Here is an 11,841-nt window from a genome sequence, read left to right as displayed (position 1 = left end):
TCTCAGGCGGAACTCGCGGGCCGCGGTCCCCCTGCGCCCCGCGGACGCGCGGCGGTGCGCACCGACCTCCGCCGGGAGGCGCTTAACACCGAACTCCTCTCTTCACCCACACACCCCAAACCAAAGCGCCCCGCCGGCTCCGGTTCTGTTACCCAGACAGAGCAAAGCCGCGGCGGTGTGTGGTCGTGGGCCGGGCCTCCGAGTCCGGGAGGAGCCAAGCTTCAGCCCGGGCTCGGTGTGCGCCTCGTCCCGCGCCGGTGCAGTGGGTTCCTGCCCATGGCGGAGTGTGTTTTCCCCAGTAGCAGGCAGATAGCCCCGACACTGCTGCTGCTTGGGAAATGGCCACCGGCAGTGAGTTGGTGCTGAGTTGTAGAGGTGATGGGATCTGTAAAGAATCTTCCAGACTGGACCAGTGCGTTGATAAAACTGCACTCGCTCCCCACCCCCGTCATAGAATAATAATCTATAAGTCCAGCAAAAAGAACCAAAACTTGAAAAAAATGAAGTCCATAGTGAATTTGTTTTTCAGCTTCATTTGCTTGATTTTTTTTTTTTTTTGTCTCCCTACTTTCTTTCAGACCTCTAAAAAAGAAACGGTAGTATGGAAATGTTTAGTGCCTTAAAAAGAAAATACCAGCTGAGGGCTGGTGGCTCACACCTTTAATTCTAGCTATTCAGGTTTGGGTTCAAAGCCATCATTTCAGGAAAGTCGTTGTGACTCTACCACCTATTATTAATCATCCAAAAGCTATAAATTGGAGCTGTGGCTCAAGTGGTAGAGCTCTAGCCTTGAGCAAAAAAGGACAGAGACAGAGCTGAGGCTCTAATTCGAGCCTCAAAAAAATCCAATTAACTTAAAAAAATAAAAAAATGGATGAGTTCTCAGTTCTGCACTTTTGTCAATGTGAAAATTACTCAGTAAAATATAAGTAAATCTAGTACAATGACATTCGATTTATCATCCTTATACACAAGTTAATGGTCTGTAATTTACACTTTGTTTGCACACAAAACCTTGCAACCTGGGACAGTAACATTATTTTTCAAACACATTTTCTGACTGGAGTAGTCAACTCAGCATGGCTCTCAGGCAGTGGTTCCTTTACCATGAAGCTGATGGGGAAAGATGACATCACAGCTGCCACTTAGATGTCATAGTTCATCCAATTAACCCTTTATATCCATCTGGTCACTGATACATCTTTAAAATTCAACAAGGACAAAATTGCCTATGCTCACGAGTGAGCGACACTAGGAATGGTATTTTGGCAGCCTCTCTACATGCAACTAAGAAGCTAGGGAACTAGAAGCTCCCTACTAACATGTCCCAGCAAAAACACGATTAAAATTTGTGCCTTTTCTGTGGATGGATTTCTTTACAGGCTCTTGAATATGTGTGCCTTATTTCCACCTTCGTGTGAAAGTGCTCTACTTCTGTGTACTCAAACCACACATGTCCTGCGGGACATGAAACATTCAATATCCAGCCCCCCCCCCAGTAGCATGACCTTTGACCTGTGGACATGTTTTTCTCCCCATTCACATGTGCTAATCATATACAATTATTTCTCAAACACATTAAGTACAGATATAAGGTCCTTGGGTATCCTCAGATTCAACCATTTTTAGACTGAAATGATTTGAAAACAATGTTGCATTTGTAATGAAAGTATACAGGATTTTTTCCTTAAATAATACAACAACTATTAACATAGTATTTGCATTGTATTGGCATTATATGGAACCTAGAGAAGGTCTGAAGTTTACAGGAATATGTTATACAAATACTACAGAGATGAACATTCTTGAGTTCTGGTATTAGTAGTGGTGGTGAGGGTGGGGGGAGGCTAGAGCCATTCAGTGGATACTGGAGGGAAGACTATGCATGTGTTTTAACAATTATAGATTCTTTACAACGATTGGATCTTATATTGCCTTGTAACTTCCACTAAATCAGGAAGATATTTTTATTATCACAATGATAATATATGTGTGTATTCAGCGAATACGTCATTGAAAAGTATCGAAAGGTTCTTCCTTCCCTATTTGACAATTACATTTTTATTTTCAGTACTTAGAAATGATGGAATTAGACATAGGAGATGCCACTCAAGTATACATTGCATTCTTGGTTTACCTGGATCTCATGGAGAGTAAGTTCTTTGTTTATATTATTTGATTTTTGAGGCCATGCTGGGGACTTGGGAACTGGGATGGAATATAGCATTGTCGACATATAATAAGCAGTCATTTTTGCATTTGTTATGAGTTTTGCCAATTAATTTCACATTCTTCATTCCTTTATATTGGGAATAACTATGTAGCAGAAAAAGCTAGAAAAGTAAAGAGAGAAGATAATATTTATGAGTGATATTTGCTCAACCAAATTTGGGTAGAGCTTGCAATTTTTGTTTGCTTTTAACAACCGTTATTGTCCACTCTGACTCTGTTTTAGGTAAAAGTTGGCATGAAGTAAATTGTGTGGGATTGCCAGAACTACAGCTCATCTGTCTAGTCGGTACTGAGATAGAAGGGGAAGGGTTACAGACTGTGGTGCCTACTCCAGTCTCAGCTTCTCTCAGCCATAACAGGTGAGTGGATGATTTTTTTGTTGTTGTTTAATTGGTCCAGTGGATGATTTTAGTTGAACAGGTCCTTTGGGGAATAGGAAACCTACTCTTGGTAAGGAGGCAAGACTTCTGATTTGGGCATTCTCTCTTCCTAGCTCGGAGGGAAGCCAGCTGCCATGTGAGCTAGCTACAGAAAGGAGCAAAGACAAAGTGATTCCTGACGAAGCAAGAGTGTTGAAGGATGCGGGGGGGAACTCATGAGTGTAGCTAAAGAGCATAGTATTCAGCTAGAAGCCACCTACCTGGAGGTTGGGCTACAGAAAGAAAGGACACATAGAAACTTAGGTTCTTCTTGGATGAGCATAAACATGGAGTTAGAGAGCAGAGCACTGAAATTCTGGCATGAATAGCTTCGAGGAATACCTGGTTTTCCTTTGCATAGCCTTGCATAATGGAGAAGTTCATTGAGACATGGTAACTCACCATGAATATAAATTTTTTTTCCCTGAAGACAGCAAACAATTTTTGTTCAATAATAAGGCATCTATAAAAGTAAATTTGTTCTTTGTTCACTTTTTTTTTTTGAGGTCCGGTCATGGGGCCTGAACTCTGGGCTGGGTGCTGTCCCTCAGTTCTTCAGCTCAAGGCTAGCACTCTACCACTTGAACCACAGCACCACTTCCGGCTTTTTCTTTTTGCTTATGTGGTGCTGAGGAATCGAACCCAGGGCCTCAGGCATGCAAGGCAAGCGCTCTACCACTGAGCCACCTTCCCAGCCCATAAACAAGTGATTTCTTTTTTTTTTTTGTCGGTCATGGGGCTTGAACTCTGGGTCTGGGCGCTGTCCCTCAGCTCTTCAGCTCAAGGCGAGTGCTTTACCACTTGAACTACAGCGCCACTTCTTTGTTCACTTTTTAAATGTAGGTTGTGGGATAATATTTCTTACATGTTAGTGGCTTCCGTATGTTTGACTTAGTGTTGGGAGAACATGCTGATTATGTCAGTCACAAGAGAAATATCCCAGCACTGAATGTTAGCTTAGAAAATAAAATTTCTTTCTTGGTAATTGTTGGATGGGATCTAGTAAGAACGGAATTATCCTTTCTTATATGTTGGGACTGTCTCCACTTACTTCTTACTAGGTAATTGAATAACAATCAGTGGAGATCTGACAAGAACTTTACAGTGTCATGGGTGGGCTGTACATGTCTGGACCACACTAAGGTCAGAAAGAATCTCCTAAAGGTTGTGAGAGTCTGTGTTCTAATAGGACAGCTGCAGGCAGTTAAGTATGGCCACCTGTCCAGCCTGCTGTCTGGTCAGAGAAGGCACTCACTAATATTACCTTAAGGCAGTGAACACAAGTAAATGAATGACCCAGAAGAGAAGAAGTGAGGATGAAATGAGGTGGAAAAGGTTTTTTTGGATTATGAAGCCATTGCTATCTTAAATTTGTTTTGCAGTTGCAGATAGCTGTTTAATAACAGCATTTTAAGTGTCTCTTTGTACTCATGCATATGAGCTTCCTTGAGTAGAAGCTTAGAGATGGACATGTGGTATTTATATCTACATCTTTGCTGTTTATTGCTAAAGTGTTTCCTTTTAAAAGGATTGTTACTACTTACACAGGTAGTGCTTAACATTTTCATGGAATAGGAGAGGAGGTATGCTGTATGTGTGACTGGAAGAAATTCTCAGTATGGTTGCTCTTTTCTGTGTAATCCAGCTTACTGTGGAGATCATATAAGAGAATCAAAGTTCAAGGCCACGCCAGATGAAAGAAGTTAGAAGTTAGCAAGACCCTATCTCAAAAAAACAAGACAGGAGCTGGGCACTGGTGGCTCACGCCTGTAATCCTAGCTACTCAGGAGGCTGAGATCTGAGATCTCGGTTCAAAGCCAACTTGGGCAGGAAAGTCCGTGAGACACTTCAGTAAAGTGGCGCTGTTGCTTAAGTGGTAGAGTGCAGGGACAGCGCCCGAGCTCAGAGTTCAATCCCCACGACCAACCCTCCCTCCCCCCCCCAAAAAAAAGGAATACAAGTACACTCCTGTAATCTCAGCTTCATAGAAAGTCTAGGTGGTAAAGATGGGCATGGTCATGCCTATTCAGATAAAAAGTACAAGACCCTGTCTAAAGAAATAAAGCAAAAAGAGGGGAAGTCATGGCCATGAGTTCAAACCTTAATACTGCCACTGCCCAAAAAGCATAGTTGATACAGTTTAATTCAGAATATATAAATAGTTTCTGTGAATAAATTAAGAAAAAGCAATCTAGTGGAAAACATGGGCAAAGAATATGAACAGGGAGGAGGCTACAATGCTTGATAAGAAATGTACTCATTATCTTGCCCATGTAATTGTAACCCCTCTGTACAGTATTTTCACAATAAAAAAAGAAAAAAAAACAGTAGATGAAAATGGAAAAAAAAGAATATGAACAGGCAATTCACAGAAAAGGAACTCAAACACACAAACATTATTTATCATGAAGCTCATACAAATCTACAGCTTGCCAATCTTAACTTGTCCTAATTTGATATGAGCCTCTGAGGTTTCATACTTTTACTGTTCAACAGAAAGGAGGTACTTTATTTATTGGAATAGGGTACAGCTAGCAACATGATGTTGGAGCAAATCAGAAGAAGTTGTTTCCTCAGCCTGTGAAGAAAGATGTCTTTACCAGGGCTCCAGACTTGGCATACAATAGGTGCAGGTTGAGACCTCAAGAGTGCCCTGTTCTACTTCACCATTGCGTATCTACCTCACTCTCAGAGCTGAGACAAAAATATGCTTTATTTGTGTCCCTATGTTTCCAAGTAGTTTTAAAAACACATATGTCACACCAAGGTCTGTCACTCTTAGAGCTATTCCTACTTTACTGTTGTTTTTAAAATCTGTTGTAAAATAAAGCCAGACACAGAAAACTACCCTATTATAAGAAGTGGCAGAGGAGGCAACAATACTCAATAGGAAACGTACTCATTACCTTGCTCATGTAACTGTAACCCCTCTGTACAGCATTTTCACAATAAAAAATTAAAATTAAAATTAAAAAAAGAATATTAATGTTATATTAACAAGTGTCCTATTAGAAGCGTATTACCTGCTGCCTGCACCATGGCTCACAGCTGTAGACTACTCTCCTGAGCTATGCTGCTTAGCTCCTTGAATGTGGGGAATGGGTTGTTGGTTTGTTTTTTTTCTGTTGTTGTGGTTGTTGTTGTTCTGTTTTGCTTTGTTTTTCTTCTTTGTACTGGTCTTAGGGCTTGACCTCAGGGTTTGGGCACTATCCATCCATGAGCATTTTTGCTCAAGGCTAGTGCTCTGCTATTTGAAGTATAGCTCCACTTCTGGCATTTTTGGTGGTGAATTGGAGCTAAGAGTCTCATGGGCTTTTCTGCCTAGGCTGGCTTTCAGTTCTCAGATCTCAGCCTCCTGAATAGCTAGGATTACAGGTGTGAGCCGCCCAGGGTTTGCTGGGAGTGCTTTTAATGCTCTGTGTTCCTTGAGAATATTTGAGACAGCATGTTGGTTAATGGGGAAGCTGGGTAGCATACAGTATCCAAGAGGAGATGGTTGGGCTGGAGGGGCAGTTTCATTCTATTCATAGACAGCATGAAGGCCTGTCAGCCTTTATTGATGCTTCCAAGTTCTAGGATATGTTATTTGTGAATCTGGGCTGAACTATCACTTATGTTAAGTACAACTTAGTTACAAAACGTTCCTTCATGAAGACTAGTCACCCTGTTTTCACTTAAAGCCATTTCAGTGGCTGTGGGCTGTCTGTCACACGAGTGGCAGCCTGGCCCCTGGATCTGCATGGCTCATTCTTTCTGTGACTTGTTTTACAACTCTCCTGTGGCACGCACCCACTCCTTATAAGGCGCTCACTCTAAGCAGTGTTTAGTGTAACCGTGTCTCTATCTCCATGTACTTTAGGAATGTCAAAACAGTTTTTCTGTCTGTGTCACATGGCTTTTCCCAAATTGTGGATTTGTTTACTTAGTTTCTGGCACAAGTGCAGACAGATCCTGTTACAGGGTGAATGTGTGTTTGAGTAGCCGGGAGTATGTATGATCACAGTTAAAACAATTTGTCATATTTTTCAAGTGTCAGAAGGTCCTGTATACACTAGTTCTAGAAATATTGATTTAATGCTAATTGCCACTCTCCAGTGAGCGAATAAAATTGGCAAAGTGCCCATTTCTGATTGTTGATGGGAATATTATGGAGTATAAGGTGATTAGTTTCTAGGGTTTCCTGAGGGCAATGGCACATCTTTTTTCCCCCTCAACTAAAAACATTTGCTAAAGCTAATATAAATAATTTTTAGTATGCAGTATATGTGTCTGGATGGTAAATCCTGTGGAAAGCACCTTGGACTATTTTCTACCTAAGGCAATCTGAGAAGCCCATGAATAACCTTGACAAATGTCGCTGGAAGTAAAGCACATTTCCCCAGATACAACAGTCACATGAAATCAGAGTCACAGGGTTGCAGAGGCCAGAGGTAAAACACATCATAAACAACATACGTAATTTATGTTCAGATAGCTTCTCTTTGGGCTAGCCTGCCATTGCTATTTGTGGAGAGAGACCTATTACACCAAAGTTAGGAAAGTAGTATGACAGATTTCTAAAGTGGAATTAGTATTGCAGGTAGCTATTAATGTGACAGGATTTTAAATGACTTATACCATGATCCAATTTATGAGCGAAAACAATTTTATTTATTTATTATTTTAAATACATTTTTATTGCAAAAATACTGTACAGAGAGGTTACAGTTACATGAGCAAGGTAATGAGTACATTTCCTATCAAGCATTGTTACCTCCTCCTTTGTTTTTCCCCTACCATCCTTTCCCTCCCACCTCCACAACTACACTCCTCCCACTCTTCTGCTCACCCCACCCCGCCGGCCTAAGTTGTAAAGTTGTAAAGTGTCTTGTACATGTCATTGTTAAAATGGGTCAACCTGTATCCCTATTTAAGCATTTTGTTTTTCCTTCCCCTCCTCAAGCTAGAGAAGTATATATAAAAGATGCAGGACACTGACATGAAATACAGTGAAAACGGGTTATACCGTGGGGGAGGAACATACAGAGAAACAAAAAAAATCACAGGGTAATTATAAATATGTTAGGAACAATAGCAAGAAAGAAAAATCCACTTGTGTCCCTAGCTTGGGGTTCATTTCGCTTAACATCATCTTATCTAGTCATATGTACATAGCTTTTGACCTTTTCTGCTTGTCCCAGACATATACTAGTTATTACAAATAGGGGAAACCATAGGACCTATGTTTCTTTAGGCCTGGCTTACTTAATGTAATTTTTTCAAGTCTTTCCATTTCCTAACAAATGGGGCAATGTCATTCTTTCTGATGGAGGCATAGAATTTCATTTGTGTGTGTGTGTGTGTGTGTGTGTGTGTGTGTGTGTGTTTATCACATTTTCTTGACCCATTCAACTACTGAGTGGCATCTGGGTTGGTTCCATATCTTAGCTATGATAAATAATGCTGCAATAAACATAGTTGTGTTGGTAGAATGGAAGAAAGAAAGCCTCTTCAGTAAATGATGCTGGCAAAATTGGTTAAATACATGTAGAAAACTAAAGTTAGATCCTTATTTATCACTCTGCACCAGAATCAAATCCAAATGTATCAAAGACCTCGATGTCAAAGCAGACACCCTGAAAACATTTCAGAATGGAATAGGAGAAACCCTAGGTCTCCTAGGCACAGGCCAAAATATTCTCAGTAGAGACCCAGAAACACAACAAATCAAAGAAAGATTGGACAAATGGGATTGCATGAAGCTGCAGAGCTTCTGCATGGCAAAGGACATAGCTAGCAAGATCAATAGAAAGTCTACGGATTGGGAGAAGATCTTCACTAGCCATACAACGGACAAGGGTCTCATATCTAAAATATACCTGGAACTCAAAAAATTAAATCCCCTAACAACAAATCTTCAAAGAAACAACTGCCCAATAAATAAGTGGGCTAAAGACTTAAAGAGAAACTTCTCTGAAGAGGAAATAAGAATGGCCAATAGACATATGAAGAAATGCTCAGCCTCTCTAGCCATAAAAGAAATGCAAACCAAAACAACATTGAGATACCACCTCACCCCAGTTAGGATGGCTATAATCAAGAACTCTAATAACAACAGATGCTAGAAGGGATGTGGCCAGAAGGGAACCCTACTGCATTGTTGGTGGCAGTGTAAACTTGTTCAACCACTTTGGAAAGTAGTATGGAGGTTCCTCAAAAGACTCCACATAGAGCTCCCCTATGACCCAGCAATCCTACTTTTGGGCATTTACCCAAATGATCACAAACAAGACCACACTAAAGCAATTTTATTTTTGATTTCTGGCTACCAGTGGTTGCCCTCCCCCCCATGGCCACATGCCACCTCTCGGTTCCAGTGCCAGCAGTGCCTGCAGTGAGAGTTGACATACTTTAAACTTATCTTTGGTTGTGTGTATGTGTGAAAATTTGTGAAATGAAGTGTGTTATACAGTTATAACATCTAGAAATGGCTTCAATTTTCTTTTAAATGGTCTGTACATCGCCTTGGTCAGAAAGGATGGTAGTTCTTTAATAATCTGCTGTTTTCTCACTGGGATGAAGAGTACATGCCCATGAATACACATGCATTTATGCATGCATGCATGCACACATGCACATATATGTTTGTGAACACATACACACCTGCACACACACATTTGTGGTATGTGGTTTGTTTTTTTTTGGTGATTAGTAACCTCAAACATTTTATCTGACAGTTATTCCAGGTGTCCTCTTTCTAGACATGGCTTCCCATCTGAGTGTTATTCCTCAAATTACAAGAAAGCTCCATCATCTTTACACCAAATTGCTCTTCTGCTAGATACCATAAAAGCTAAAAGTCTGTAAGAAGTTTTGTCATTTGGTACTATTAAGATTCTTGACAAGATTATAATTACATAAATTTTAGTTGGATATGGTGGCTCACACCTGTAATCTAAGCTACTTTGGAGGTAGAGATTAGGAGGATCATGGTTTGGAGATAACTTGGGCAAAATGTTAGCAAGATTCCATCTTAAAAAATAAGCTTGGTTGGGTTGGAGATGTGGCTCAGTTGATAGAGCACTATCCAGTGAGTAAAAGCATTAGGTACTAAGTTCAAGTCCCGGTCATGTACCTAAATAAAATAAAAGCTTGGCAGTCCCAGCTACATGGACTGGGAGGCCATAGGTAGCAGGAACATAATCCTCGTTGGCCTGGACAAATGCAGGACTGTATCTAAATATTAACTTTAAATTAAAAAGGTATGGAGTTATGGTGGAGTGCAAACACAGGACTCCAAGTTTAAGCCCTAGTACTGCCAGAAAAGCCCCACAAAACCCCAACAACATAAAGAGATCAGTAAAAGAAATTTATTCATCAAGTGAAGTAAAACCGCTGAATATACATGGGTAGGCCTCCTGGCCTGTGATTTACTTACGGCAACACTTACCTTATGCCAAGGTATATTATATTCTGCTGTCTCCCTTTCTTCCACTTTCCAGCGAGGGAGTATGGGCCCATTCTTCATCACATTTAATTTCTCCACAATTTTTAACCATTGCCACGGTTTAAAGGGAAAAAATGCCTACTGTTTTTCTTATTTTAAAAATCTCCTTGTCTGCGCTATCCCAGTTCCTTCCACAGTCATCAGACATAACAGAAATGGACCAGTTACTCACTGCAGCATCGATAGCATTGGTGTTTCATGAGAAGAAAAGACTTGATATTTTAAACAATCAGCTAGGTAGGGAAAATTAAAATTCTATTGGCTATTTGTGAACTAAAATAGCAGTAAAAATATTACAAATATCTATAATTATGCTTCTTTTTGAACAGTAAATTAAAACAGTCTGCAGGCCCTTTCTCTTATTTATATTCACATCTTAAGCAGCCTTATCCACTTCCATGGTTTTAAACACCACCGAAATGCTGATGACTACAATTTGTATCTGCATGTGAGATCTTCCGTGAATGTTAGACTCATACTTAACTTCACTGTGATCTGAAGCATCTCAAGTTAGCATGTCCAAAAGGGACTCATGCTTTCCCTGCACCTCTTCTCTGTGTGGGTTTTCCTGACTATCACTCTTGAAGGGACTCTATGCAGTAGTTTAAAGTAGTGTGCACCTGCTTGCCTAAAACTGACTTAGATTCAGGCTGAGCATGTGGGGCAAGCTTCCATTCCCGGGAAGCTCTTTGGAACTGATACATTTTTCACCTATGCTGGACAGTGTCTGTTTCAACCCCTCTGTGACCCTGTGACTGATTTTATGTGAGTGCTGTACCTGCAGAAATGTGCTTCCACAAGCATCTCTCAGGGTTGTTTATAGACTCCTTCCAGTCTCTTAGCAGAAAACAGTCTAAGGTGCTTTTCACAGGCATGGACTGCCCACACACATACACTGATAGGTATTTTATAACACAGACTAAAAATTATTTATGTTAGCTTTAGAAAGCACTTTTGGTTTTTAATTTTAAAAATTTGGGGAGGATACTGGGGTTTGAATTCAAGGTCTCATTCTTAGTACTCAAGTGCTACTTAAGCCAGGCTGCAAGTTCTTTTTGCTTTTGCAATTTAGATGATGTTTATAACCAGATCAGCCTGGATTGTACTCCTTCTATTTACACTAACTTTAGCTAGGATGACAAAACACACCACTGTGCCTTGCTTTTTATTGGTTTAGTTGGAGTCTCATAAACTTTTTGCCCAGACTGGCCTTGAACAATGATCCTCCAGATCTCAGTCTCCTGAGTAGCAAGGATTATAGATGTGAGCCACCTTGAAAGTATTTTTAGATAAGAGAAAGCAGACCTTTCCCATAAAACATTAGCAGCTAATCACTTCACATTCTGTTTTGTTGTTTGTTGTTTGTTTTTGTTTTGGTCAGTCATGGGACTTGAACTAAGGGTATGGGCACTGTCCTCAAACTTTTGTGCTAAAAGCTAGTGCTCTACCACTTTGAGCCGCAACTCTGCTTCTGGTTTTCTGGTGGTTAATTGGTGATAAGAGTCTCACAGACTTTCTTTTTTTTTAATTAATTTTTTTATATTGTGAAAATACTGTACAGAGGGTTACAATTACATGGGCAAGATAATGAGTACATTTCTTATCAAGCATTGTAGCCTTCTCCTTTGTTTCCCCTTCTCATCCTTTCCCATCCTCCCCCCGACCCCCCACCCATTCCTCCACGGCTCCTCCCCCCCTCTCCCC

The 11,841-nt window shown here is 40.5% G+C and overlaps 1 protein-coding gene across 1 annotated transcript in view; it reads left to right on the top strand.

The window, feature by feature from the left end:
- The window catches only part of LOC105989609, an 18,663-nt gene that overhangs the window by 937 nt on the left and 5,885 nt on the right, over positions 1 to 11,841 (top strand). The window contains exons 2-4 of the mRNA XM_013021738.1: positions 7 to 351; positions 2,072 to 2,153; positions 2,456 to 2,591. Of these exons, the coding sequence (XP_012877192.1) occupies positions 7 to 351; positions 2,072 to 2,153; positions 2,456 to 2,591 (563 nt within the window). The remainder of the gene's footprint in view (positions 1 to 6; positions 352 to 2,071; positions 2,154 to 2,455; positions 2,592 to 11,841) is intronic.

This window comes from Dipodomys ordii, unplaced genomic scaffold, assembly GCF_000151885.1.
Source record: "Dipodomys ordii isolate 6190 unplaced genomic scaffold, Dord_2.0 Scaffold57, whole genome shotgun sequence".
Taxonomy (NCBI): domain Eukaryota; kingdom Metazoa; phylum Chordata; class Mammalia; order Rodentia; family Heteromyidae; genus Dipodomys; species Dipodomys ordii.
Note: the sequence above shows the minus strand (reverse complement) of the source record. Positions and strands in the feature narration are given on the sequence as shown.